The sequence below is a fragment of the Thunnus thynnus genome, chromosome 14, assembly GCF_963924715.1.
Source record: "Thunnus thynnus chromosome 14, fThuThy2.1, whole genome shotgun sequence".
NCBI lineage: Eukaryota > Metazoa > Chordata > Actinopteri > Scombriformes > Scombridae > Thunnus > Thunnus thynnus.
The window spans coordinates 16246481-16273953 of NC_089530.1; the positions used below are offsets into that span (position 1 = coordinate 16246481).

The 27473-nt window shown below is 40.1% G+C and overlaps 3 protein-coding genes across 3 annotated transcripts in view; 1 reads left to right on the forward strand and 2 right to left on the reverse strand.

The window, feature by feature from the left end:
• The window catches only part of spock2 (SPARC (osteonectin), cwcv and kazal like domains proteoglycan 2), a 31445-nt gene extending 16553 nt beyond the window's left edge, over positions 1-14892 (forward strand). The window contains exons 3-10 of the mRNA XM_067610224.1: positions 4014-4128; positions 4514-4619; positions 6010-6118; positions 6327-6461; positions 11502-11720; positions 12199-12261; positions 13229-13360; positions 13898-14892. Coding sequence (XP_067466325.1) covers positions 4014-4128; positions 4514-4619; positions 6010-6118; positions 6327-6461; positions 11502-11720; positions 12199-12261; positions 13229-13360; positions 13898-14043 — 1025 coding nt within the window. The 3' untranslated portion in view covers positions 14044-14892. The remainder of the gene's footprint in view (positions 1-4013; positions 4129-4513; positions 4620-6009; positions 6119-6326; positions 6462-11501; positions 11721-12198; positions 12262-13228; positions 13361-13897) is intronic.
• Positions 14893-16204: 1312 nt separating this feature from the next.
• Positions 16205-20042, reverse strand: tysnd1 (trypsin like peroxisomal matrix peptidase 1). Its single transcript, XM_067610225.1, has 4 exons — positions 18748-20042; positions 17312-17442; positions 16983-17168; positions 16205-16789 (listed from the first exon to the last, which is right to left on the reverse strand). Exons 1-4 carry the CDS (start codon positions 19827-19829, stop codon positions 16587-16589), a joined length of 1602 nt encoding a protein of 533 aa, XP_067466326.1. The 5' UTR covers positions 19830-20042; the 3' UTR covers positions 16205-16586.
• Positions 20043-21162: 1120 nt separating this feature from the next.
• sar1ab (secretion associated, Ras related GTPase 1Ab) lies at positions 21163-25921 on the reverse strand. The gene is made up of 7 exons (XM_067610227.1): positions 25799-25921; positions 24593-24663; positions 23662-23781; positions 23482-23547; positions 23288-23391; positions 23052-23183; positions 21163-22470 (listed from the first exon to the last, which is right to left on the reverse strand). Exons 2-7 carry the CDS (start codon positions 24648-24650, stop codon positions 22354-22356), a joined length of 597 nt encoding a protein of 198 aa, XP_067466328.1. The 5' UTR covers positions 24651-24663; positions 25799-25921; the 3' UTR covers positions 21163-22353.
• Positions 25922-27473: the final 1552 nt, after the last annotated feature.

Below are 27473 nucleotides of genomic sequence, written 5' to 3' on the forward strand. Positions count from 1 at the left end.
ACTACAACTCTCAACCTCCATAAACAGCCGCTACAATCCTCCAGACTGCCACTGCCCTTCTCACCTTCACACTCTGTAAATTTGCCCAGTGTCACCCTGTACCGCTCCCCCTCTACAGGCCACCTGGGGCTGCTTCTATCAAATTCAAAATCCCACATACAAGGCTGTGAAAGGATCAGCATGTTATTCTGACTCCAGCAGGGAGGCAACCCCCCACCCCCATTTATTTTGAACTAATCTTTTCAAGACATGCCTCACATCATCTTCTTGTTACTGAATCTCCTCTATTCATCATTCTCTAATTAGTCATCAAAATAAATCCCTCACATTTTATCTCTCTGTGGCTTGGGTTTTAGATGTTATTATATTCAGGAGACTTAAAGCTGCACTGACAAAAATAATAATGTGAGAGGGATGGTTTGAGACTTTGGTAAATATGCTTATTCACTCTCTTGCAGAGAGGAAGATGAGAAGATCGATACCACTCTCATGTCTGTATGCTAAATATGAAGCTACTGTAGAGCTAACAGGCAATTAGCCTAACTTAGCATTTAGACTAGAGGCAGGGAGAAACAACTAGGCTGGTTTTGTCCATAGCTTTGAAAAAAATCCACCTACCAGCACGTCTTAATTGTACTAGTTAACATGTTAACATTTTTGTTTCATCTGTACACAAACAGAAATATAGAGAGTTGCCAAGTTGCCTGCTGGTTGTAGCTTCATATTTAGCATAAAGACAAAAGCATGGCAACAATCTTTAACTCTCAGCAAGAAAGTAAATTCTCATAATTTCAAACTATTCCTTTAACAATGGATCAAATGGCTATTAATGCAAAAGGGGATTCTACAGATTCTGCAGTTCCCCTCAGCTCTACAGAGGTTTTTAGCATCTTATAGATGATTGTTTAGGTGTTACGGCCTGGAACTTTATTGTTTTGGTTCACACTCAGCAGCAACAGACCGCTGTATTAATTTACATTTACATTTTGTCATTTGGCAGACATAGTATAAATTCTCAAGCTGACCAAGTTTTTGTTCTGTTTTTTTAAAATAATAAGATAAGTAATAAAGTAATAATAAGAAACAACTGGAAGTAGACAAGTGCATAAGAAATACCATATTCCGTAAAAAAAAAAAAAAAGCTCTGATAAACTCACTGGATGCTGCCTGCCCAGCACCAAACAGCAACCAGACAAAGTTAGCATCTAGCTGGTGAACATATAGCGGAGCATTTAGCAGCTAATGAGCAAGATATTTCCCTCAGGCGTTGGTGGAGAAAACAGAGCTTAAAAGAGAGTGAATACTAGACTTACATTTACAATATTGCCAGAAACACAACTCCAAAATGTTGCTTGTTTGCTGGATGTGTAAATAAGCAACTGTTTGCCAATACATTCACCTCAACAACTTTACAGGGTGATAATATGTCAGTGTTGTGTTTCAGCTTGTTGCTAACCTGACACACCAGATGGTTTGTTACATAGAACCATCTGAGTAGTCGTCCTTGGAAACTGTTTAGAAAAGGGTAGGCGCTTTCAAAAAAATACTTGGCAGGTGATTGGATGAACCATCTGTCTATCACCGTCTTACCTTGCTAGGCAGCTGGATTCATGAGATTACACGAGAATCCTCATAGGACGCTGATTGGTTTAGACACAAGTGCATAACTTGAAACCTGACAAGATGGAGTCTCACATGATCATGTGATGTTGTGATCTTGCGAATCCAGCTGCTTCTCAAGGTAAGTTTGTTGCCCCAAAGTGGCCCATTTAGTGGCACATTTATTAATGCAATTTTAATTTTAGACTTTCTTTTCTCCGTTCTGTGTCGTGTGTGTGTGTGTGTGTGTGTGTGTGTGTGTGTGTGTGTGTGTGTGTGTGTGTGTGTGTCACTGTGGGAAATGAAGCCTATTTTTTCATTTACTATTTTTCATTTACTGGACTAACAATTGTAGACAGCAGACACATGTTTGGGTTCACCATTAGAAGACAAGATCGCACTGATGATATTAGAGGCTGAGTGCGTAAGTAGTAGATAAGAGGGTTGATGATGAGGATGTTGCCTGAGCTCTGCTTCCGTTATCCTCAATCTACAGGGATAAACCTCAATCTGGATTGGATTAGACTGAAGCACCGTGAGCCTAATTAGGAGAGGTTTATTTCTGCAGGCATTAGTCTAATACCGAAGGAGAGACTTTCGAAAAGTAAAAATGGAAGTCAGTGGGTGCATAGAGGGTTGAATAGAGAAAAAACACAAAGAAGAAGAGCAAGAATGAGAATACACACTGCAGCGGAGATATCTGATATGAAAAGAAGACAAAGGAATGTGAAAAAATGGAGGAAAGGTAGATTGATAGACATGATTGCGCAACGGGGGTTTCAGAAACAGAGAGGGAGAGAGTTCTCAGAAACACCAGATTGAGCTGCAAATCACAGTCAACCCAGAAATGGTTCCTGGACCACTGGGAGCCTGTTGCTATGGGAACATCATCATCACAGGCACTGCTTTAATCCGTGGAAGCCTGTTAAGTTAACATGAGGCTCAGGCAGCCACCTTATGCTTCTGTACTCACAACACAACGCTGTGCCAGCATTGTAGCCGCTCACCACTGACAAGATTTATTTACAAATATTTTGCCATTAGAAGGCAGGATTATCTGCTCTCTATTTGTATGCTGCTTCTTTTCATTTCTTTGGCTTAAGTCTGGTTAAATAGGCATCGGATGGATTGCAAAAGACATAGTTTTGAATACTTGCCCCCCTGACTACTGCGCTGTATCCCCATTACTACTTTAATCTCCTTGTTCTTTGTGTCAGAAAGTATCTCAAGGGCTAATGCACCCTGATTCTGCTGATACACTGGTATGAAATAGATGGGGGGGGGGTCACACTTAAAAACCTGCAAGGAAAAGAAAGGCAGGCAGCAACAAAAGGAGAAGGTTAAAATGGAAAGGCAAAGACGGAAAGAAAAGCTAGGAGATGTGTGTGATACAGTACACTGAGATACTCTACACAATCAATGCCAACTGGGATAAGGGGCGACCAGAGAATAAGGCTCCACTGTTGACAGTCAAAATGGATGAGGAGTCTGCATCTGAGCGTTAATGCCTCTGAGCCTCACTGTTTCTCCCCAGCAGAGCAGTCAGTCAGTCAGTTATACAACCAGCTCAGCCATGACAGAGGGGTGTGTGTATTGTTTTGGATTTGCTTCTCAAATCAGATATCTGTTGGTTCGCTTCAATAATCCTGTGATGTAGGCAGCATTAATGTATTCAGCCAACGGAGAGGACAAGAGAGGAGAGCCTAAGCCCGACTGCTAAATCATAATAGTGCCATAAAACAGAATACAGTAAGAGCAGGCAGGGGATGAATGGATTCATGATTTACAAGTCACCTCTGTCACAGAGATGAAACCTGCTGTAATAGATTGTGAATAAGCTGTGTTCCGGTGTACTGTACTGATGGATAGTGTAGGTGAAAAAAGGCCGGAGGAGTTGAGGAGAATAGAGTGTGACATCCAGCTCAGGCTCCAGGAGGCCTGCTAGGAACAGACAGCTGTGACATATGAGTGTGTGTGCGGTGCTGACACATAGTCCAGCATTAGCTCCTAGCAAAGAGTGTGATGGATGGGGCTGGATGAGCTGGCCATGGAGGCTTTAGCCTACAGAGATGATATTACAAAACTCAAATATAAATATCACATATGCATTAAAAACTAACTAATCTACTTGATCCTCTTAGAAGTTATTTTCATTTTCATTTTCACAAATATGTTTTTTTTTACCCTCTATAAATCACAGAAGGCCTCAAGATGCAAATTTGTTGCAGTGTTAAACCAACAGTTGTACTGTAATATGTTAGACTCACTCAGGTTATGCGATGAAATAGGGAGGTTTGGGAATTGAGACCGGCAGGAAAAGGTAGAATGGAGGAGCAGAGAACGATAGAGGAAGAGGTATAAAGTGAATCAGTGAGGATACTGCAGTATACATCTCATTTTCTATTTTTTTCCAGATGTAGACACCACCAAGGATCCCTGTCAAAAGGTTAAGTGCAGCCGACACAAGGTGTGTATCGCCCAGGGCTACCAGAGAGCTGTGTGCGTCAACCGCAAGAAACTTGAACACAGGTGAGTGTGTGTAGCCCCTGCACAAGTACTGACTAACTAACTCCTAAAACACACAAATACCTGTAGTCAAAAATGCTTTCTGTTCAAGCACACTAACACAAGGTCAACACAACCAAGTTTACAGTCAGTGGCTTGTGCTGGTTCTGGGATGTGTTTCCCTGCTGGCTACAGTGGTCATAATAAAGCTTTGTTTGTGCATCAGTGCAGTACGACTGCCTGCTGTTTAATGATAAGCTAATACATTCAGGCAACATGGAGGACGGCTGTTTGCTAGACCTTCATGTTCAGGTTGGTGCTGCTCTGTCTGTACACAGAATTAGCAAACAGTTGCTGTCTCAGCTGGACTTAGTGAGGCTCAAGTGTTTGTGTGTCCTCTGTCCTGCAGACTCAAGCAGCCTGTGCTCAGGTCTCCTGATGGAAACTGTCAGCCCTGTCCCATCTCCTCCACTGGGCCTGTGTGCGGATCAGACGGACACAACTATGCTTCAAAGGTACACTGGAACAAATACATACTCATAGGGCTGGGCAATAATTCAGTGTTACTGGTTATCTGCTTTCAGTGGTGTGGTTATATCATGTTATCATTTAACATTTAACAACTGTTGTCCAATTTAATGATTCTAAGCCAACTGTAATTAAAAACTAGCTAAAAGAAAGTTTTGTTTTGCACATTTGAAGAGTTTTTTATGATGTAAAGCATAACAACATGAACATAACTCGAACAAGAACACAATTAATTGCATGTAACACAAATTTGATTGTTTTATATTATTTCTATCTATGTGATTTTACATACATTTACAATATTATGATATTCAATATAGCAGTAATGGAAAAATATTTCTATTAATATCATGATACTGACTTTGACAATATTGTCCAGCCCTACATATTTTATACCTACCTTATACCTAAATCAAATACAATCCTAAAAAGGATGAGTCAAGTATGAGAGGCTTATATTGAGGGGAAGACACCCCTCCTTCCCAAAGTGGAGATGGTATTAAATTATCCCCACTAAAATAGTTTGCTTGTAAATTAAATATATATATATTATACTATTGTAAAGCTGCTCCAGTCAATCATTTTTATATAAACTGACTAACAAGCTTATATTTTTACTGTTAATCAAAGTAATGAACATTTATATCTCTCTGTAAATAGAAAAGAAATGAAGGTAGGTAAATAATCACTGGGAGTAGGTGGAGGGTGGAAATCATTGGCAGTGGAACTGCACAGCATCTCTCAGAATAAAAAAAGTGAAAATTATTCCCATGTACGTGTGGATTCAGCATCACACATGTTCTGTTATATATTGTATGCTTTGTAATTGGTTGTGGTAATAAAAATTGCTAAAATAGTCCTGACACCTATCAACAGATGTGCAGTGAAATACTACACAGTACATGTATAACAATATGTGCATCAGTCAGATGCTGGTACATCTGTTCACAGCTTTGACTCTGTTATATACGTGATAATATAATGTACTATTCATTGTAGGGTAAATGGTGACGACACCTCATGCATTTAGAGCTGAGCAGTGTGAAGAAACTCTCAAGAGGTGCAGAGACAAAAAGCCATGATATATGGCCTTAGAAGGACCAACTGGTGGATTGTCATGACAGAATCCCATGTGTTTATTGATTTATGCTTCGTCTTTTGGATCACTATTCCTGACCTTGTGTGCACATAGAGGTTGGAAAGCGCATTCAGGAGCAAGTCTCAAATTTGAATTAAGGCGTACAGTCGGTCACCTCATGAATATTTGATCTGTGTTGCAGCAATAACTCATTTTACCTCACCTTTGTGTCCCCTTGTCGATATTGCTGGTGTGTGTGTGTGTTTCAATGCACTTATGTGTATGTGTTTGCGTTGCAGTGCAAGCTGGAGCAGCAGGCGTGTCTTACAGGGAAAGATCTTACTCTGAAGTGTTCAGGTCTGTGTCCTTGTCCAACTGCTGCCCCTACTTCCAAGGAGAGTAATCATGGTAAGATTGAACATACACAATAACCATGACAAAAAGTAATCTGGGCAAATATATTAAATATGAATTCACCAGTAATAACTAGAATACGAGGTTCCCTATCATTCGTTTTCATTGTGTCTCACAGACATACACAATAACAACAATCATCACACCAGCATGAATAGGTGCAACAAATATCATATTCTTCCTCTCCCTGTGGTCTCCACAGATAGCTGTACCGGACAGGATCTGGCTGATCTTGGGGAGCGTCTGAGGGACTGGTTCCAGCTACTGCAGAGCAATGCCAAGCAGAACAACAACAGCAAGCCCGGGGCCAGAACCACTACAGCCAGCACCACATCAGGTTAGAGCTACTACTTAATGAATCCCAACTGTATTAAGAGGGAGTTACAATACTTTAGTTACATCATATTATACCTCAGTCTAGAAACACAGGTGCTAATACTTTTGGTAGTTTTGGCACAAATACCCATTGGTGCCCTGGAAATAAATAAACTCTGGCGGCCTTTCACATGGTATTTTCTGCCTCAGGACATAGCAGCCATGTGAGGACATGTGACCTGCAGACAAGATGGCTGCTTAGCTCAATTGCTCTTGCCAATTTTTCACCAACTTTTATCAATAATCCAGTGATTATTGCTGGAGGTGATGAGGGCTCATCGTATAGAACCAGAACACAGTACTGGGGGGTCCTGCACATTTATCTGCAAGATGCTATGCTACACAGAGAATGACCAAATCCTGAAGGCAGCCAGATCTCTCAGGTTGAGGTCATCATCAGAGCCATCCGCTTTGTAGCTGTCTATAGTAACTACACAATTAAATGGCACCGCTCATTCTCCCAAGCGATGGAGTCAGCAAGGAAACTTGGGTTCACTCCATTCCTGATCTACCTTGCCAGACTGAAGCTGTCTCATGGATCAGAAGTCCACCTCTTCAAGACGTAAGCAGAGGCTGACGACTTCCTCATCACTCAGACCCAACAGACTGACGAAGTAAAACTCACAACTGGATATCTGTTTTACAAAAGATAGGACCTCAGAATATGGAAGCATTGTTTTATACCACAGAAAAATCTCAGGACATACTTAACATCATTACATAGGCTACCTGTCTCACCAAGGTTTGCTGTTTATCTCATGTTAGTTTCACATTTTTACGTGGTAAATAATTTCAATGGGCTCTAATCTTGATCAATAACCTTTTGTGAGGTGGTGGTGTGATAGCCAGCTTTCTCAGATCAGGTGCCCAGTTGGTGGGCATTTGGTTAGTGGCTGTTGCTACCTCGTTGTATAATGTTAGATGTTTTTTTTAGATTTTGGATCTCCACAGTTCTGATTATTGTACATCTGCAGGAATATAATAACTTGCCTAGTCTTATTTGTAATTATGACTATACTACATGTGACTAGGTGGAATATAAACAACCTAAATGGCCGCATTAAACACTCAATATGTCTAGATTGACTTAAAAGGCACAGGATAGATGTGTCTTTTGTTCAAGTGTCACAGTTAAAGCATTCTTATAAGCACCAATTGGCAAACTGACACTACTATACTGCAACTGCAGCCACATTCAATTCCACAAGTCGCAGTGCCTTAGTGTTGTTGAGACACAGTCTATCCTTCACAGTAATTGAAAGCTGTGCAAGTGAAGGTAGCTGAACTGCCTACAATAAAACAAATATTTATGGGCAGAAAATTGTATTTCTTTGTTTATACATCCCAAACCATTAAACCATGAACGCTATCCTTGATCCCTTACTTGACAGATAAAGTGTACCACCACAGCATACTCATCCCTCTACAGTAGCATTCCAAGGTCTGATTAGTGATTTCAGTCTCACAGATTTATTTAGAGCTGTAAGCCCTTCTTGAAGGCAATATAGTTTCTATTCAGAGAGACATAAAACCTATTCAAGGATAGATTATTAACTGGCTTCTGTGACTTTATTTTCTCAAATTCATTCAGCTGTGATTTTACCTAACCCTTTATCTGACCATGGTGTTATTACTTCACAGTTTACGCCAGCCGATACTCCTACCAAGGTTACAAGATTGTGCTTTAACACCATGTTACTTAAAAACAATTATTATTGTGAACATTTCAGAAATACTTTTTTCTTAGAGAATGCCGACTAAGTTGAGGATCCTCAAGTCCTATGGGGTGCAATTAAAGGATTTGTAAGAAACACAGTTTCCTTTGCTTCTCACCTTAATCAAACAAGACTGGGCAAAATAAATACACTTGAGAAAGATTTGCAAAAGCTGAAACATGACCAGCAAGGGGTTGGTTTTACTGAGAATTGGAAAAAGGGAATTGATTCAGTCTGAGTGAACCTGAGTAATCTATTAAGAACAAGGGCTGAATTCCAAATGCATAGGACAAGAAGAACTTATTATTTTAATGGTTCAAAACCAAGTCTCCCTCTGCTCCAAGTTTGGAGAAATGTGAAAAATATTCAAACATCATGGCTATTAGCTCAGAGCAGAAGTTAATTACTTAGAAATAAATGCAGAGTTTCGCTCATTTTATTCTGAGCTACAGATCTGAAATAACATTACATAGAGCTAAATGTGAATCTTTTTACAATATTTAAAACTTCCCGTTCTCACTCAAGAGGATGCTGAGTGCCTTGGAGAACCAATCACTCTGACTGAATTGAAAAATGCCATGGCTGGAATGAAAAAAGGCAAATTGCCAGGATGGGATGGGATGCCCCCAGAGTTTTAGCTCACCTTTTGGGAGGAGCTGGGACAATACTTTTTAGCCATGATTCATAGATCTATTGATGTGGGTGCCATTTTCAATGACATTAATTCTGCTCTAATTGCTGTATTGCCCAAGCCCAACAAGGACATCACGAAACGCAGCAATTACAGACCATTATCTATCCTTAATGCCGAAATAAAAAATTTTGCCCATATCTTAGCCTCCCGCTTAGAACCCCATATAACAAAATTAATTCACTACAATCAGACAGGTTTAATGAACACATGGCTTGCATCTGATAACATTCAGCAACTACTCGATGTAATTCATACTGCCAAAGATATAACCTCCTCATGTGCCGTGTTGAGCCTTGATGCAGAAAAGGCTTTCGATAGGCTAGAATTGGACTACTTATGGGAGAACTTGCAACATTTTCAATTGGGTTCCAATTTCATTAAACTAATTCAATTATTATATAATAACCCATCTGCAATGACAAACACTAATGGCATTATATCAACCAAGGTTACCTTATCGCACTCTTGTCAACAGGGCTGCCCTTTAAGCTTTCCTATTTGCTTTATCACTAGAGCCCTTCACTCAGAAAATTTGTCAACACCCGTCTATCACCCCCATCAACTTCAATAATACCACTCATTCCATATCATTGTATGCTGATGACATATTGTTATACTTTGACAAAGCTGCCACCTCAGTACCTCATATTTTAGATACTTAAGAAGAATTTGGTTTCCTGTCCAGTTATAAAATTAACTGGACAAAACCATCATTATTTCCATAAAACTCAGAATTGAATCCTATTAGGGTTAAAATGAAGTCTTTAGCTAATTTATTTGGGGTGGGAGACGGCCATGCATAAAGCTGACAGCTTTCCAACATCACAAATCAGAGGGTGGTCTTTTAGTTCCTAACTTTAAACGTATTTTTTGATCATTTGTCTTGAGACCATTATCAGATTGGGTTAATTCTGATTCTGTTGGTTGTTTCAAACCTGTAGAGGGTAATTTAGCATACCCACATAGTTTGGAAGATCTGATTTACTCTGCTGTCCCTTTGGAAGCTAAACTACAGCTTGGCCCCATAATGAGTTTCCTTTTGTCAGTATGGCGTCTTGCTGAGAAGGAATCTAACAGTACATGTAAATGGCATCTTAATAGCCCAATCTTCAATAACTACTGTATTCTCTTCTCACTGTGGGGGTCCCAGTCACATACCCAGCCTGGAGTACTGAAGGTGTCCATACTTTTGCCAACATTTACAATGAGAAAGGACTCCCCAACGTTAGTGATCTCATCCTTTTTTCTGTATCTCCAACTGCGATTATAGAAGAAACCATACGGAGTGCCATGGAACGCTCCATTTAACACCCATCCCTTGTACTCCATTTTGGATAACAATGGGCATAAAAGAGGTTTGGTATCTCAACTATATTGGCCCTTCCGGATTACTTCCTATAAAGCTCTCTCCACTATACACGTATGGACTAAGGATCTGAAGTACTACATTGGAGAGGATCCACTTGACTGAATCAGCAGATTCATTTCAACTATATTCAGGGGACTCCCTCACTCCAAGGTGCCCAGATGGACTTACATCTGACTTACCATGTAAGAACATGGCATGTGTATTGGGAATGCAAGGATGTGAGGCTTTTTTGGGGTGAGGTTTGTGATCCTCTACTGGATGTAGCTGTGCCATGCTCTCCCACTGTGCTACTCTTAAATGATACCTCCTCATTAAATTAACTTTGAATAGACGTAACGGGCATCACTGCTGCCAAAAAGCATACAGTTACAAAAGCTCAATGGATTAACACATATATAGATATAATTAATATGGAGCTATGAGTGGCAAGAATGCATGGTGCTGGATACTGCTGCTACTATTTCAGCATGGCAAGTGATGGCAGAGAAAATCAAGGAATTGCTGTAATCACCATTTCTATCTATTGCTAAATTTTGGGTCCTTGTGTCCTGCAAAATGTTGTTGTTGTTGTTTTTATTGTAGTTTGTTTGTATGTATCTGATGCAAAAGAGCAATAAAAAAGTTGATTGCAAAATTACATAACAGCCATAACCAGCAATAAGTGTATCATGCAGTGAGTGCAATTGGAAAAGCAAAAGGAAGTCCAACAAGAAAAATTAAGTTCTCACAAATTCAGTTTTATGTTCTGTTGGTGTTTTATCCACCCACGTGTTATCAAGCTCTCACTGGATAAATCTAGCAACAACTTTCTGGATATCAAAGGTGTTTGAAAACAGTAAGAGGGCTGGAAACTCAAAAACTCTTGGGTGGATGCATCGAAATTATGTTGCATCACTTACAGGAGCATGCTGTGCTTCAAAGCAACAGGAAGTGAGCCTCAGGATCTGGTTGGCAGCAAGTTGATGCCTGATAAGCGTCAAGTCTTAACCAAAATTTAAAGTCTGAGGTTGAAAATTCTCTTAATGGGTTGAGATAAGTTTTATAATACTGTTTTCATTCATTTTTTGAACCCATCATGTGTGAAGAAAATGATGAATAGAGTGGATTTACATTGGGAACAAGAAATATTTCTGAGCACACTGGCATGGTTTCATTTTCCATTTGTGCAGCTGGCCCCTGATAAAAAATTAATGTTTGTTTATTTGTCTATCTTTGTGTTTGCAGTGCTGGACAGGAGCCTGGTGGCCAGCTGTAAGGACTCTATAGGCTGGATGTTTTCCAAGCTGGACACCAATAGCGACCTGTACCTGGACCAGGCAGAGCTGGCTGCCATCAACCTGGACAAATACGAGGTCTGCATCCGGCCCTTCTTCAAATCCTGTGACTCCTTCAGAGACGGCAAGGTCTCTACCGCCGAGTGGTGCCTCTGCTTCTGGAGAGAGAGTGAGTATTGTGGGGAGGATGTTAGCTTTACATCTTCACATGCCTGTGTGCTGACATTCCCCTTGGCTCATACATTCAAATTTCAAGACACTCAGCGGACGGCAAGCTCTGTGTTGTTGTGGTGCGCCGGTCACTATTTGTCATCCTACTCATCCTCTTGTTCCCCTATGAGGTGAAATGGTCACTGCAAGCCACTAAAAACATTCCTGCTGCTCGTTGACAGCCTCGTTCTCCCACAGCTCTAGGAGATTGCACCTGTCAGCCAACCAGCCAAGCAGAAACTAGGTCTACCTCCTGAGTTTTTTTTTTATGGAAAATATGAAGGAATGCATAGGAATTGTTTTTAAAACTGAAGTAGGTCATTGGAAAGGTCATTGATTACATCAACAAGAGAGTTCAGATTTTGTTTGCTGATTGTTTTGAGTGTGCTCTATTCCTTTATTTTTTCTTATAAAAACCATGCCCTGTTTTTTCTCAGAGCCGCCCTGCCTGGCTGAACTTGAGAGGATCCAAGTACTAGACGGTGGCAAAAGAAAGTTTGGTAGGTATCTGACTTCCTATAAGAGCATTACAACCCAACTAGATCTGTCTTTCCTGGTGGAGGGTTTTAATCAACCAGATCACAAGCAGGAGGCGGGGATTAGTTCCTGATCAGCCTTGTGGATTAGAACTTGATACTGACAGACGGCAAAGGGAAGCAGCCATAAGTGTGTGTTGCTTGTATGTGTGTGTGTGTGTGTGTGTGTGTTAGTGGGTAAATATGTGCACTGCAGATTTTGGCCGGCTGACTGGGCTCTGAGTCAGGACTCTCCAAGGACACAGAGCGACGAGCAGAGGGCAGGCCGCCAGCCCGACGCTCAGATGTTCCCTTGAAAGACTGGATGGACAGTTCTGTTTTGCCCAGTCTCATTTGTGTCGCACTTCATTTTCTTGTTTTTCATTATAATTAATAAAAAATATCCCTGAAGTATTTAATTTTATGACAAATTCATCCATCTCTGAAGAGCCACTGCGTCAGTGATAAACACAACTTTTGTCATGCCTTTTCCTATCTTTCCACACTCACATTTGTGAACACAAGCTGTGTTTCATATTCATGTAACAGTTCAGAAATGGAAAAAGTTTCCAATCTTATGTCCTCCCTTATCCCATGATGATTAGCTGTCCACTCCCCCTCCCAAACACATACACACACACACACACACACACACACACACACACACACACACACACACACACACAACCCCAATATGCTGACTTAATACTTATTCCCTATCTTGCTCCGTGAACATATTTGTATTCATGGAATATGGAATTGGCTGCCACATATGCTGCATGCATTACATTCTGACTTGGGCTCAGTGCCACGTGTAATAAGGCATGATGCAGGATGTGTTTATCTGCCTTTGCCTCCATGGAGTTCAGACAGAATGTACAGCATGTACGGTAAGGCTGCCGCCCTGTACCTGACTTTTGTTTATTTATTTGTGTGTGCGTGTGAATGCCAGGTCGATTCATCCCTAGCTGCGACGAGGACGGCTACTACAGGAAGCAGCAGTGTGACAGGGGAGAGTGCTGGTGTGTGGACCAAAATGGTGGAGAAGTAGGCGGATCTAGGATTCGTGGCAAGCCAGATTGCGGTAAATCCCATAGGTTTCAACTGTCAATACATGCATAGAAATTGAACTTGGAAGCGAGAAAAGAAGAAAAACACTCAAAAATCAGCCCACTTCTCTGCAGCACCCCCAATTGCATTCTGCACAAGGCTTCCTTTATGTTAAAGGACTTAGGCCCCCTGCAACATAACTCATTGCGGGGACCAGTGCCACATTCATGTGTCCAGAGTCATTTGCATTCTAAAGCGTCGCTTGTCGCTGTGAGAAAAGTCTTTCAAGATAAATGAGGGCTGGTTGGACTAAACCTGCTCCTGATAAGAATGGGTCCCCTGGCAAGGTTTAGAAATAGCTATTAAAATCCAGACAAAGTCAAACACATGCCCTTATTTTGCCATTGCAGTCAGTGTTTTTAAATTGATTTCAGAATTTCTCATTCGTACAGAGAGGACTCTGTCAAAGTTGAGTGGAAGACATGCTGAACAGAATTTATTGCATTATATAAGATGACCACAGTGGATAATTCAATCTCCCTGCATGTGTTTTCTCTTCGTCTTTCCACAGACGATGAACTGGCATATTCAGGTGATTTTGGCAGCGGGGTTGGATGGGAAGACGAGGAAGAGAAAGAAGCCGAGGAGACTGCAGAGGAGGCTGAGGAGGAAGAGGGAGAGGTGGGAGAGGTGGATGATGGGGGATATATCTGGTAAATAGCAACGTGTGATCCAACCTCTCTACAGGAGCATCTCGACGGTTCCAAACACATAACACACACACAGATCCCGCAAAGAGATGGACATGGTGAAGCTCTCAGAACAACTTTGAAAAGTGAGGGAAAGGGATGCACGGCTTGGGAGAGGGAAGATGCTTATGTTTTGGGAGTATTTCATGTTACAGAATGTTCTTAAAAGGGGCAGGGGAAGGGGAAATATCACTATTATGTAATTATGGGGCCTGGAGTCAGAGATTTTGTCCCTCATATTTGTGAATCTTTGTTCTATTCTGTTATATGTCCTTTGAACTATCTTTGAGCAGTTTTTAGCTGGCATAATGGAGACTTTAAGCAGCCGCGGGTGCTTGTCATGTGCTTGCATTAAAAAAATGGAGACAGATTGGGTGCATTTCAGTCGTCTAATTGGCCTCTTTCATCTTTTCTTCCTGTAGATTAACACCATTTAGATATCCAGTCTTGGTTTTAGGCAGGAAACGGGCAATAAAGAGAGGAAGCCACATTGGAATATTGAAAAGCACCCTTTGACTTTACCGTTTTCGTATCATACGCTTCAGCTCATGTGTGACAGTAGTGCTCTGTCTCATTCATGACTTATTAAAAGAAAAATTTCTCACGCATCACTCTTTAGCTTGTATATAATGTGTGTATCAGAAGACAGATCGTCACCTATTAGTCCTGTTATCAATGCCTTGAGAGACTAGCAGAGCGTTCTGCTTGGTTGACAAGTGTGCATCGTATCATAATGTGGATCAATTATTGTGTTTAATAAAAAAAATGAAATTAAATAAACTGGTCTATGTGGCCCAGCTGGCCACCATACATCTAAGTCTGTGCTCTTTCTCTCACTTCCTTTTTATTCCTTTCTGAATTTTCAGCTCTCTCATCCTTAAGGAGTGGGATACAAAGTATATGCAAGTATACACACTGACATTGCAGTCTGCTCTAACGCCACTGTTGCATATATTTGCATGGAGAATACATCATTAAGAGATAATCAGGGTCTGCACATTCAGAGTATGCCACACCTTCAATTGCCCACCACTTTCCCCAAGCAATTCCTGTGATTCATTGGAGGAGCTTTAACAAGTGTAGAAATAAAATGTATTACTTCATACCTATAGTTTTCTTTATACTTAACACCTAACCAAGTTAATTTATTCTTGAAATCTTGCTGTTCTTGCAAGTGGAATAATCTGCTATTGGGCAAGATTATTTCAATATATTCAATATATACAATTCAATATATACAATAATTCTTCTCATGAAGAGAAGACATAAACCTCCTCTCTATGACTTTTCCACTGAGAAGCAGATCTGATCTTATTGTCAGCTCGCTTCTACTCTTGTGTTGCCTCAATCTGCAATGGAGTGTAGATTATAGCTACGGGGAACCAGCAGAAATGAGATACAGACCCAGGTCTGCGTATCAGCACTTCTAAAAGCACAATGCCTATAGAAAACTCTCTCCTCGGCTTCCTTGTGACATCGCTTAAGCCTCTTCACTGTTAACTATTCAACTATTCAGTCTGGGAATAGTGACATATGTTACCATGTACTCACATCTTCGGGAGCTCAAGCCAAGAAAGCTTGTCGTAGCATACAAACTGACAGTAACCAATCCTCTGAAATGTCATTTCTCAGTTTCACGTTTCTGTGATAATGGAAATCAGGAGCAGTAATGTCCCAGTGGGTGAAACCTTAAATGTGTTAGCTGTGAGTGGGTATGCCTGCCAACAGATGTCTGAATACCTGACACCGGCAGCGAGTCTTCTGGCTACCCAAAGGGACCAATCATTTTCAGCAACCTGTCAGTCCATTTTTTATATTATTTTTCCTGGTTGGTAAAAACAGGCCATACGTAACAGAACCAGGTGTACACCTAACACATGCTTCAGTATTTCTTGATGCTGTAACTGTACAATAACTAATGCTTAGATGTTGAATGAAAAACCTAATTTACATATTTTCTGCCATCGTTTTATTTGATGCTTTATAACTACATTTGGAGAAATAAGGGTGATTATTCTGGCTTTATTCAGCCCTCTGGTTCTGTTTATGTTCGTTTGGTATTTTAGTTGTCATAATGTGGGTAAATTGCGAGGGTTGTGTACAGAAATATATACCCAGGATACATTGAATATCACAAAAATAAACAATTTTATTAATTGAATTACCTTATTGTACATTACAGTAAAACAAAACAATCATTACCAGTATTAAAGTAGCTTTAACTTGACTATGAAGTGGTCTTTTAAATATGTCACTATAGTAGTAATAGTTTACTGCATAATTCTGGGTGAGTGTATTAACATTACAAATACATGATGATTCTTTTGCTGCATTAACTCCTTCAGATCTGTGATTCTGTGCCTGTTTGTAACAAACTGAGGTATGAAATATGTTAAGTTTTCTATCTGAAAATACTAGTTTTGTGATATCATTTTAATTATCTAATGTGATTTTGCATATAATCTATATTTATTTAATCGCTTAACCTTTTCAAGATGTTTAGATCCTCAGTTATAGTTTACTTTGAGCATTTTGTAGCCTCCAAACCCTTCTGACATCTTCCGCTGTGGTGTCCAACACCCTGAACACATTAACATCTCTTGTCTGGTTAAATCGCTGCAGCAATCTCTGGAATACAGTAACTGGGATGCTGAAGTTGAGGTGCGGGTAGGTCACTTTGGCAGCCAGGTCTCTTGTGTTGCTGGACACAATTCCTGCAAAACAGCAGATAATCTTAACGCTCTGTTAAAAGTGCCACTACAGCAGTGCAGAAAGATCAATCTGATGAGTATAGCTGCCTTTTCTTTACACATATGGTGCATTGTTACGCTGATGTTTTCAGTGGTCATCATGTGCCCCCCACTGATCAAAAAGAGAACATGACTTTGTAGCTGCAGGGTTTCTTACCCAGCAGCTCTCCAGAGTGTGTCCGCACCACAGCACCTCCGCTGGCCCCTGCTTGTACTGCACAAGTGGTCTGAAGCATGACAGGCTGGTAATTCAGGTTGATAGCTTTGGAGAGGATGCCGCAGGTCAGGGAGGGACCGCATCTCTGACCCAACCCACCATAGCCCACCACTAATACAGATTCACCTGTAAGCAGAGACACCAAGCTGGACATTAATCTCAGAAAAGTTTCATTAGTGTAAAGAAACTGAAATTTGCTCTGACACTAATTATGCAACATGCTATATTAAAAGAAATTCTGTTTCCGCTACACAAGACTAAAATCAAACCTGGATTGAAACTCTGGGCCAGTTTAGGGACCACAACCTCTGGGGCTGAGTCTCTTAGCTGCACCACAGCCACATCATAGGGTGAAGACACTTGAGTAGAAAACAGCACATCACCTACAATATCATGGAATCTGTGAAGCAGAAATCATGTGGACAAACGTCAAACATTACAAATTATGTACCACTTGTGCCGAATCAGTACACACTGTGATCAGGAACATTATAGCAGTTGAACTTGCTAAAAGAACCTGCACACCTACACAGGTGTTTCCAGTTATCCTGCTGATTAGACCTCCGCTCAGGTTGAAGTTGGATGAAGCAATTTATGACACTTTTCCTACTGTGACATGTCAAAATGTCACAGTAGGAAAAGCACAGGTGTAAATAATAAAATTAATGATTGCTGAATTCCATTTAGCTGCTTCAGTTTCAGGGGTGTATTGTCACACTGTCATGATACTTGAATAAAACAGAGGCATCCTTAGTGTTATTAGGGACACCTTTGCTTCTCCTACTACAACAATTCAAAATATCTGCTGTGAAAAATCCTATTACATAAGGTCACCTAAATCCACGTACTAAAGGTGTAATTCACCAGGTGAAATTTACTCATGTGGTGTGGCAAAAAGCAGTGGGATATGAAAAAGCATGATTAGGGTTGTTGCAAGCAGAGACAGCAGCAGTCCATTAAGTTTTAAATTATACAGTTTCTAATCAAAAACTTAACTGTCAGTAACCTCTATCACTACAGCCAAGCAGTGTCCCTCCTTCTCTGTTGCTTGTATTACTTCTCCTGCAGATAAACAAGAATATAAAGAATCAGTGTTTTTATACTTATTGAAAGGTGGGTAGTATACACAGTTTACATACGCACAGTTCTGAGAAGAGGTCCAATCTGGCAAAATAAGTGAAAACACCTGTGAGGGTGAACCAAGAGGAAAGGAGTTACAGGAAAGAAGTGCCAGTTTCACTATATTTTAATGAAATTGTGGCCTTTAGTTGGCAGTGCCTGGTGCAGCAAATAATTACAATTAAACAGCAGTGTCTCTTTGCAAATATAAAGAAAAAGTTAAGATTACCCGCCAACCTATGATAAAACATATGAGAACATCTGTCTACCAAAATACACCTGTAAACTGTCTAGGTACTGCTTGATTGGAGCGGTGTGAGCTCCAGCAAATATCTCAGGGCAGATATTTTGATATGACAGTAGTAGTAGCTCAGTGTCAGACTCCTGGTAGTGTGCATACAGGCTCACCAGTATTAATGTTATCACTTCCACCTGCTTTAACAAGTCAAAATGTTTTCTGCAGAGGAAAAAAAGGCAGATTAAACATTTGCATAAATTCCCCCTTTTTAAATAAAATCCCCTCCTGTACAGAGAAGGATGTGACAGCCTACACCGGATAGGGTTAAGACAATCAATGTGCTGTCACCTTTCGTTGTGATGGAACTTCAGGGTGACTGTCGACTTTCCGTTGACAACGTGCCGGCAGGTTAGAACCAGGTGAGAGGTGACAACAACCCCTGAGCCCCAAAACTGCCCACTGTCCACGAAGCACACTGTGGGGTATTTAACAGCTTTTGACTCTTGGGCTGTGGTGGACATCTGGAGGCCTGCTTCTCCTGGATGGAGCCAAACACCTCGGAGCGGATCTTGGATGCTCATGCAGCGGATGATGTTCCTGAAGATCAACTGGACAGAGCAGACTAGAGTGAGGCCAATCCACTCAGTCGCCTTCCAGCCAAACGGAGACACAATCAGCCCAATGAGGTGGAAGCAGCCTGCGCCTTTCATCACAAACACACCCCCGCCCTCTGTGCCTGGCAAGCAGCGGGAATCTGTGAGGATGACAGCATTGTCCTCTCCTGCGAGGTTACTGATGATACCTCTGCTGAGGGTGCTGATGAAGAGGTCCAAGCAGAGGGAGCCAAAAGGCGAACCACATGCAACAACCGGGCAGCCTTTCTGAAGAGATGAGCTGCTCTGCCAGGGTATGGTACCTGCATGTGGGCTGCTGTGTGCCCCTTCATCTGTCTTGAGCAGTGCAAACCAGCTGAGGAACTGAGCATCTTTGATCAGCTGCTCATCCTCCTCATCATCATGGAAACGCCACTGGTCAGCCTCCTGGAAAACTGCCCTGAAAGCCTGTTTGAACTCCAGGCAGTTCACCAGCATGAGCAGCTCAGCCACAACTTCGTGTTGATGCGTTGTTTTGCTTCTCGGGGGTGTGAATGCTTCTCCCTGTGCGCACTGGTTTGTCTCCAGATTTGGCTGAGTGGAGAAGCTGACGCGGATTTTAAGTTTCTCGCTGAAGCTATGAGGCGAGAGGAAGCCTCGGTGTGCGGAAAGCGGCTCTTTGTCGGTGATAAAACGGGAAAACGGGAGGCCGGTGCATAATACCGTTCCAGTACTGGGGTGGACGATAACTCCGCTGCAGCTCACGGGACTCTTGGCAGAAAAAGCCTCTGACACCGTGACTACACAGCAACAACTCTCCACTTCTTTCACCTCCATGTCGTTAGCAATGCAGATGAACTTTACTCACATGTCGATAACTGGAAAACCGTTGAAAGACACCGGCGGTGAGACAAGAAAACAAACCTACATACTGAGCAGATATAGCATACGGCCTCCGAGCTTTTCTTCTATCATGAATATTCTTTAATTACAGTAATAGTTTGTGTTTACAAACTGACTGCTACCAGCTTCCTGGTTGTGTCTCATTGGTATTCAAGAAGAAAAAAGACGACAACTGTCGGTTACTGTGATTGGACTGAGAGTAAACATGACCAGCTCTGAACCAATGGGAAACAAGGAGGCGGGAATAGTCATGTTATGTCACCGGACGCCATTTTTTCCCAAAGGATGGCGAAGTCAGGACCCGCCCTACTCTCCCTCTGATTGGCTAGTACTCGTTGCCTTCGTTGGTTGGGTTGGTTAAATTTAGGCATGAGAAGTGAGATTGGTTAAAGTCAGGGTAGGAATATCAGGGTAAGCCAATCAGAGGCAGAGTAGGGCGGGTCATGATTTCGCCGTTCTTGGAAAAAAAATTGGCCTAGTTTCCATATATAACTCAACGCCCAAGTCTCTTGTTCTTACAAACAATAAAAAAAGCAACGGGGTCTTACATACATACATATATTACAGAAATATATTTGATGAAAGCACCAGAGGTCAAATTGATTGCTCTTTTCTCATGTCTTTCCTTTTTTTTCAAGGTTTTTTTTATTCTTAATTAATTTGTTTAGAATATGTTTTGTCTCTCGTTTCATTGATTTATTTTGTTTTTATCCCCTATTTCATGTGTTATGTGTTATGTACTCGTCAGTGGTGGAAAGTAACTAAGTACATTTACTCAAGTATTGTACTTAAGTACAATTTTGAGGTATTTGTACTTTACTTGACAATTTCCAATTTATGCTTCTTTATACTTCCACTCCACTACATTTCAGAGGGAAATATTATACTTTCTACTCCACTACATTTATCTGACAGCTTTAGTTACTTTATAGATGAAAATTTGACACAATGGATAATATGACAAGCCTTTAAAATATAACACATTGTTAAAGATTAAACCAGAGGTTTCCAACCTTTGGCAAAAACGTTGTACAATTAAGTTGTTTTTTTGTTGTTGTTGTTGTTTTTAAGGAGGGCCCATATTGTAGTTTAATTATGTTAAATGTGTAAGAAATTACAAATGTAAGCATTTTATTACATATGGAGTCATATGAAATAATCCTATAAGTGTTTAATCTTATTTAATAATATATTATAATACAGGAATAAAAATATGGTTTCAGAATGTTTCTAATTGGTCATGTCAATTCAATAACAATGACTCAGATTAAAAGGATTGTCAAAAATATTTATTATGCTCAAACTTCACACACGTTTAATGACAACATGACCTACCTTTTGTAACAGATAAATGACTTCAGGGCTGATGAGCTTGATGTAACAGACGGCAAGCCAGATTCATATTGCAAAATATAAATAATAGCTTATATACAAAATAAGGTATAATATTGCACTAACAGGTAATTGCATGCATAGCTGTTGCATACCCTATTTCTAAGCACCACCCAAGTACTCTCATAATATCACTGCATGTTGTGAGCAGTAACTAATCACAAAGTACTCAAGTCATTTCACAGTGATTCACCATCATGAAAACAGGTAGGTAGGCATCACCACTGTGGACACGTTTGAGTTGGTTACATCACCTGGCTGTGCTGATGCAGTTATCATATACTGCAATGATTTAACACTGTTATGTGGTATTAAATAAACCAGTTAATGCACTTGTGGTCACATTCATATATAATTGGCTTGTACTGGTAAACCCTTAATTGATTTTAAAAAAAACAAACAAAAAAAACATGCAATCAGCAAGACTGTCAGTATCCTTGGAGGTAGCAGGCTACTGTATTGATAACACTTTTGTGGTAAACAAATATGGCACAAATTCACGGCAGCACTTTAGGAAAAGGTGCATAGTACTTCAAGTTAGCCACTAGTTTTAGATAAATAAGATAAATATAAATATGTTTTATCTGTACCAACAACGCTTTTGTCTTCAATCAAGGAAGAGTGACTCCAAGCACAAAATGTTAACCAAACTGACCTTCGCTGTAAGTCTACACCAGCAGCTAAAAATAAACCCGGGTCAGAAACTGGTTCACAGCGATGACATGTTCTATATAGAAGACGGAAATTCCTACAGGCTTTAAGTGAAGGTGGAACCCACAGCATGAAGATTATTCTCTACACTCAATCTGAACAGTACAGACTGATGATTCATAACTTATCTTTGACTCGCTGCGGTATGACTGATATGACAGATTTCTTCTAACGCATGAACAAAACAGGGTATATCAACACAAAAACACCTCCTGAAACATGTTTCCAACTGGAAATCTGCAATCTATAGTATATTTAATAAAACATCTCTCTACAGCAGGTAGTTTTGTGTGGAACATGTCTTTGTGTGCACAGGCAGCATTGTTAATCAGGTAAAGTATGAAATTGTAGTGAATCAGTCAATATACTGGGAAAGCCAGCGGAAACCGTCTCCATATCCTTGTCTCTTCAGCACGCTGCACATGAAAACCTCCATTGGCCTCAAATTCAGCTCCTTCAGTGACACTTTGCCCTGAAACGGAACAAAAACACACATCAAAAGGCACAGATTTTAACATCTGAGTGACCCACACATTTCAGCATGCATTACGATAAACATTGTGTGTGCAACATTATTCCTAAAGCTGTATCTTTCTGCACGTTCTACAAAGAGAACATAGGGTAGTGTGAGAGCTGTAATCTGACTCAATGATGTGAATCAGTGAGACAGGCCGTCTCCAATGCTTCTCTATAGCATTCTGCCACCCTCTGCTCTCTTTTCTTGTCTCTTTTGCCTAGAAACAGCAGGTGTTTAACATGATTTACATTAACGATTGCATAATACGAGTATTGTGAAAAATGCTTCTCACTGTTGCTGTATTTAACAAGATCATTGGTGATCTAAGCCTGCTGCCTGTTGTTGGCAATTCAGATTTGTTGTAAGAAATTAAAGCAAAGCTGTTTTAACAGACGGTTTAATGACACCTTTCTTCTGTGCTGAAAGGTAGGTAGGTTTGGTGAAAAATCTGCAGACTTCAGCTTTCAATCACATTATTTAGTACCAAAATCTGTGTTAGAGTGGCACCAGATGTTAATCTCACATGTGTTCATTACCTTTCCAGTTGTGTGTCCATGCAGACCAAACATCCCTCTGAGTGCATCCTCGCTGATGGCCTCTGGACGATCAATCTTATTCCCCAGGATGAGAACCGGGACGTTTGAGATGGTTTCATCTGTTAAAAGGGCCTACACACAGGAAGTGTCATATTAATGCACACCAAATCAGTGAAATTTCTTTGATACCAGTTGTGTGTCACAAAAAAGAGGTGAAATCAATACAGTCAACTTACATCCAGTTCAACTTTAGCCTCCGCTAGTCGCTCATGATCAGCACAATCCACCATGTAGACTATACCGTTTATGGCTGGGAGGTAGTTCTTCCAGATCCTCCGTGCTGTTGGAGCAACACAGCATCAGTATTTATGTGACACATACTCTAAATGGCGGCTGCCAGTGCATCAAACAGCATTTTCTTTATTCTTACCTTGTGTATGACCTCCAAGGTCAAACGTCGTAAAGGTCATTCCAGCGATGGTCAACTCCTCAGATGCTGAAGACAGAAAGAAAACACTGACTTTAGATATGAGATGAAGAAAAGAAGACCTACAGCCCTGCTAACAGGGCTGAGTGCTGAACTGGCAACACGTCACATCACAAGACGTACTTGGATGTAGCGTGGGCACGTGCTGTCCTAGCCTGTCATCTCTGAGCATGTGCAGGAGCGTTGTTTTGCCAGCATTGTCTAGCCCGAGGAACACCAACTTGCCAGTCTTCCTGTACAACCCTGGTGATAGAAAGAAAACAAACGGATGTGAATTTAATATAAAAGTCACTCCAAACTTGTATTATGTTGCTATCTCAGTCTTGAAGAGGATGATAATGAGCAGGAGGAGGAGGAGGAGGAGGAGGAATGGGAGCCTCCAGTCATCAGAAACACCATGTTTGTTATTTCAGGAATGTCAGTGAGGTTTTAGTGAATCTGTGTTTCTACACATTTATGCATATTGATTGGTATTAGAAACAAAGATAATACCAGGAAAATCCTGAAAAGTTTAAATCTGCACATTTGTAAGTATTTGGGCTGGAATTGCTGCCATTATTTTTTAACAATGTTGTCCATTTATTGTCTCCAAATGCCCTTTTTAGAGATCTGCCTTGACCTACTTAGAAAAAAAATGTCAAAATTGTCATATTTTGTGCTGTATTCTTTGAATTTTAGGAAGATATTGATTGGTATTTTGTTTGTAGCCTTGACCTATACAGACAAAGGCACACATAGTTGTTCAAACTGAAAAAAAATGGTTTAGGCAGACAAAAAATCAATTTTTAGGCCTGCTGCTCTGCTTCTGTAGCATATATAGCGCTTCTGACATTTCCACAAGAAACTTCAGGAAGCTCTGGCAAGATCTTATTAGGCAGACCTTATGGCATTTTAGGCATTTTGCTCCAAAATAGGGGTGGAATGATGGAGGATAAAATCAAATAGCACAGCATTGTTATGACTGTTTGACAATTGATGCTCTGTAAGTCAAGTAAATTCATCTTCTGTGACAAAAAACCTCTGGTTTTGTTGATAGGTGTGTACAATACTCTACCTAGTAGCTGCAAGACGCTGCTGAAGCTCCTGTAGATCCAGTCAAATATAAAAGACATTGCTCCTGACTGCCTGTAATACAGACAATGTGACTGGAGTTAATTATTTATTATGGCACATTAAAGAACATTGCAATGTACATAAGATACCACTCAGTGAGGTTCCAGCTCCTCTCAGACATTTACCACGACTTGTCTCCCGAATACACCTACATTTATTAATAAACACACATCCAAAGTTACAACACACCACAAATAAGCAAATGATAAATTATCCAATACTTTAGGTATAGAATTTAGTATACTATTGCAAAACATTGCTGTTGCATTACAGAATCTAGCTCTGAAGCTTATTGTTAATCATTATTCCTGACCCTGGATTACTCTGCTGGTATGTGTAAGCTCTGTGTAATCACACAAGCTTTAAAGCATGAAATGAAATGAGGACAAACTAAGCAACAAACTGGTTTTAGGTGATTTTTAGATGCCGGTTTGTTCTGAGAGCTCCTCTCACTGAGTCACACTGATCTTCCTCTGACTATTTTTATGGCAGGTTGTGGCATGGACACTTGATATCAGCAGTCACCCCCTGCTTCACACACACACATACACACACACACCTGTCACTCTCTGTTGAACTTGATGTGCTTATTGCAATGAATAGTGAGGTCTTGGAAATATAAATTACACAATTGTTTACAATTATTTGTTTATGACACAGTGTTTCAACTGCATCACTTGTACACACCAAACTCCATATATAGACAGTGCATATAGTGAGGCATTTAACAGCTAATTGTATGTACTGAATACTGTTAAATAACAGGCACTGTGGACTCAGTTAACACGCAAAAATATCGTTAGTCTTGTAATAAATGGCGGCAGGTTTTCACACACATCTAAAAGCAATATTCCCAAATAAATATTGACTAATGATACTGTGAAACTCGACAGGCAACTAAAACTCATGACTGAGCTCCTCAGAAACGATTTTTCCAGTGATTTCACGATCGCTGCCTCAGTTGGGTTGATCACACGTAGCTAGTAAAAACGACATCAGCTGTCACACAGTAAACAATAATTCAGTAAACAACCTGAGCGCGCACAATGATAACTTTATAATATCGGATAATACGCAGAAAACAAGACAACGGCGGGAATGTGACAGCTGGGAATTAAATTTAGTACATCATTTGGGAGGTTTTTACCTCGGTGTGCCGACTTTATCAACTCCCCGTCCGTTGGGTTTTGGTCCAAGCCCGTCCCGTCCGTCCCGTCAACTGACATGTAGCCTACAAGTTTGACAGTTAACCGGAAATACGTCACTATGGACCGCGGGAGGGGCGCACATGCCAGAAATGTTCTAAGTCCTCCCCAAGCTTTAATGTTTTTCTGGTTGAATTCAATTTGTACATTAACCCTTATGAAGAAAAAAGAATTATTTTCTGTAGCCGCTGATTAAGTTATACTGACTTTTACTGATATTACTGTTTATTTAATATGTTTAGATTCTTTTTTATTATTTAATTTGTTTACCGTTTCATATTTCATTCGATTGATATCTACTTTTTTCAAACTATGAAATCTTGAATTGTATAAAATGTCCACCAGCTGAATGTCTGTATGTTCATAATGTTCAATAAAGGAGAAAAAAAATATGCCCGGAATGTTTTTTTTATTGAAAATGAACCATAATCCTTGTCTCTGTGTCAAGAATATAAGCATATAACGGTGTAGTCATAAGTGAAAGTGTATTGGTCAAATGGTCTAGTACATTTTGACCTTTTTTCCTTCTTGGCAGTATCTAATATTGGCACAGTTTAACGCTAAAGATTACATAATGTATTTTGAATGTAAGCACCCAGGTACTTTTTTTTTTTTTTTTTTTACAATACCCATGTTTAACACTCTGTTGTGGATTGTTAATGAACAGTAGACATTCAACAGCACATAGGCTATAAAGGGAAATGGGAAAAGGACCTCAATATTGTAATATCAAACGGGGATTGGCAAAGTATGTGGAAGAAACACCAAACCACTAGTTAGTGGACATGGAGGGAGTTTTCACGGAAAAATTGAATCAGATTCTTTATCACACCTCAGCTAAACACCTGAACAAAAAATAATGTGTGTTGGAGTGTGGAGTGTGGATCTGTCAATGATGATCATGGTCATGTATCCTGGAAATGCCTCCAAAATAACCAAATTCTGGGAACCAGTATGTCCAGCAGTGGTAGAATATTAAGATATAATGTCCCTATGGATATTTCTCTGCTTTACTTAAATAATTTTACAAATGGTCCTTTACAGTGAAAGGATGAATATCTGGTTAAAATATTAATATCGGTCTGTGAAAAGGCTATAACATGGAAATGGGGTAAAGCTGACCCACTGGATCAGTAGACACACACTGTGAGATAATTAGAAACCCAAATAGAGAAAGTGGGAGAAATGGACATTATCCCAAAGAAAGGAAGAAACACTGTGGACTAAATTGAAAGTGACAATGATCTGTCAGATATATATTTTTCTGATTTGATTTATGGATGTTTTCCCTGAGCTCACATGGTTGTTATTGTTTTGCATATCAAAACAATAAAATAAAACAATGTTTGAAAAAAAAGAATACCCATGTTTACCATTTTCCCTCAAGACTGCATTTTTTGTTATACCCTTATACCAGCAACATAAAACAATACAACTCCACAAATAAATGTTATGATTAAAACATTTAAATTTAATTCTTTTTACTGTACTTGTCTTTTTTTTTAGTAACTTTGAATGTACTTTTGATTTTAATGTATTTTTACTATTTATCAATAATATTAAGAGAAATGGAAAATGGAATTACGGTCAAATAGTACACATTGGGCCTAATAGTGC

What these genes read in the sequence shown, in the direction of transcription:
- tysnd1 (XM_067610225.1), bottom strand. Translation starts at nt 19,829, where the DNA reads ATGGAGGTGAAAGAAGTGGAGAGTTGTTGCTGTGTAGTCACGGTGTCA. An exon ending in AAGTTCCATCACAACGAAAG is followed by an intron (nt 17,443 to 18,747) that starts GTGACAGCACAT and finishes TCTGCTTCACAG; the next exon opens with ATTCCATGATATTGTAGGTG. An exon ending in ACACTCTGGAGAGCTGCTGG is followed by an intron (nt 16,790 to 16,982) that starts GTAAGAAACCCT and finishes GCTGTTTTGCAG; the next exon opens with GAATTGTGTCCAGCAACACA.
- sar1ab (XM_067610227.1), bottom strand. Translation starts at nt 24,650, where the DNA reads ATGTCTTTTATATTTGACTGGATCTACAGGAGCTTCAGCAGCGTCTTG. An exon ending in CAGCGTCTTGCAGCTACTAG is followed by an intron (nt 23,782 to 24,592) that starts GTAGAGTATTGT and finishes TTCTATCACCAG; the next exon opens with GGTTGTACAGGAAGACTGGC. An exon ending in AGGCTAAAGTTGAACTGGAT is followed by an intron (nt 23,184 to 23,287) that starts GTAAGTTGACTG and finishes TCCTGTGTGTAG; the next exon opens with GCCCTTTTAACAGATGAAAC.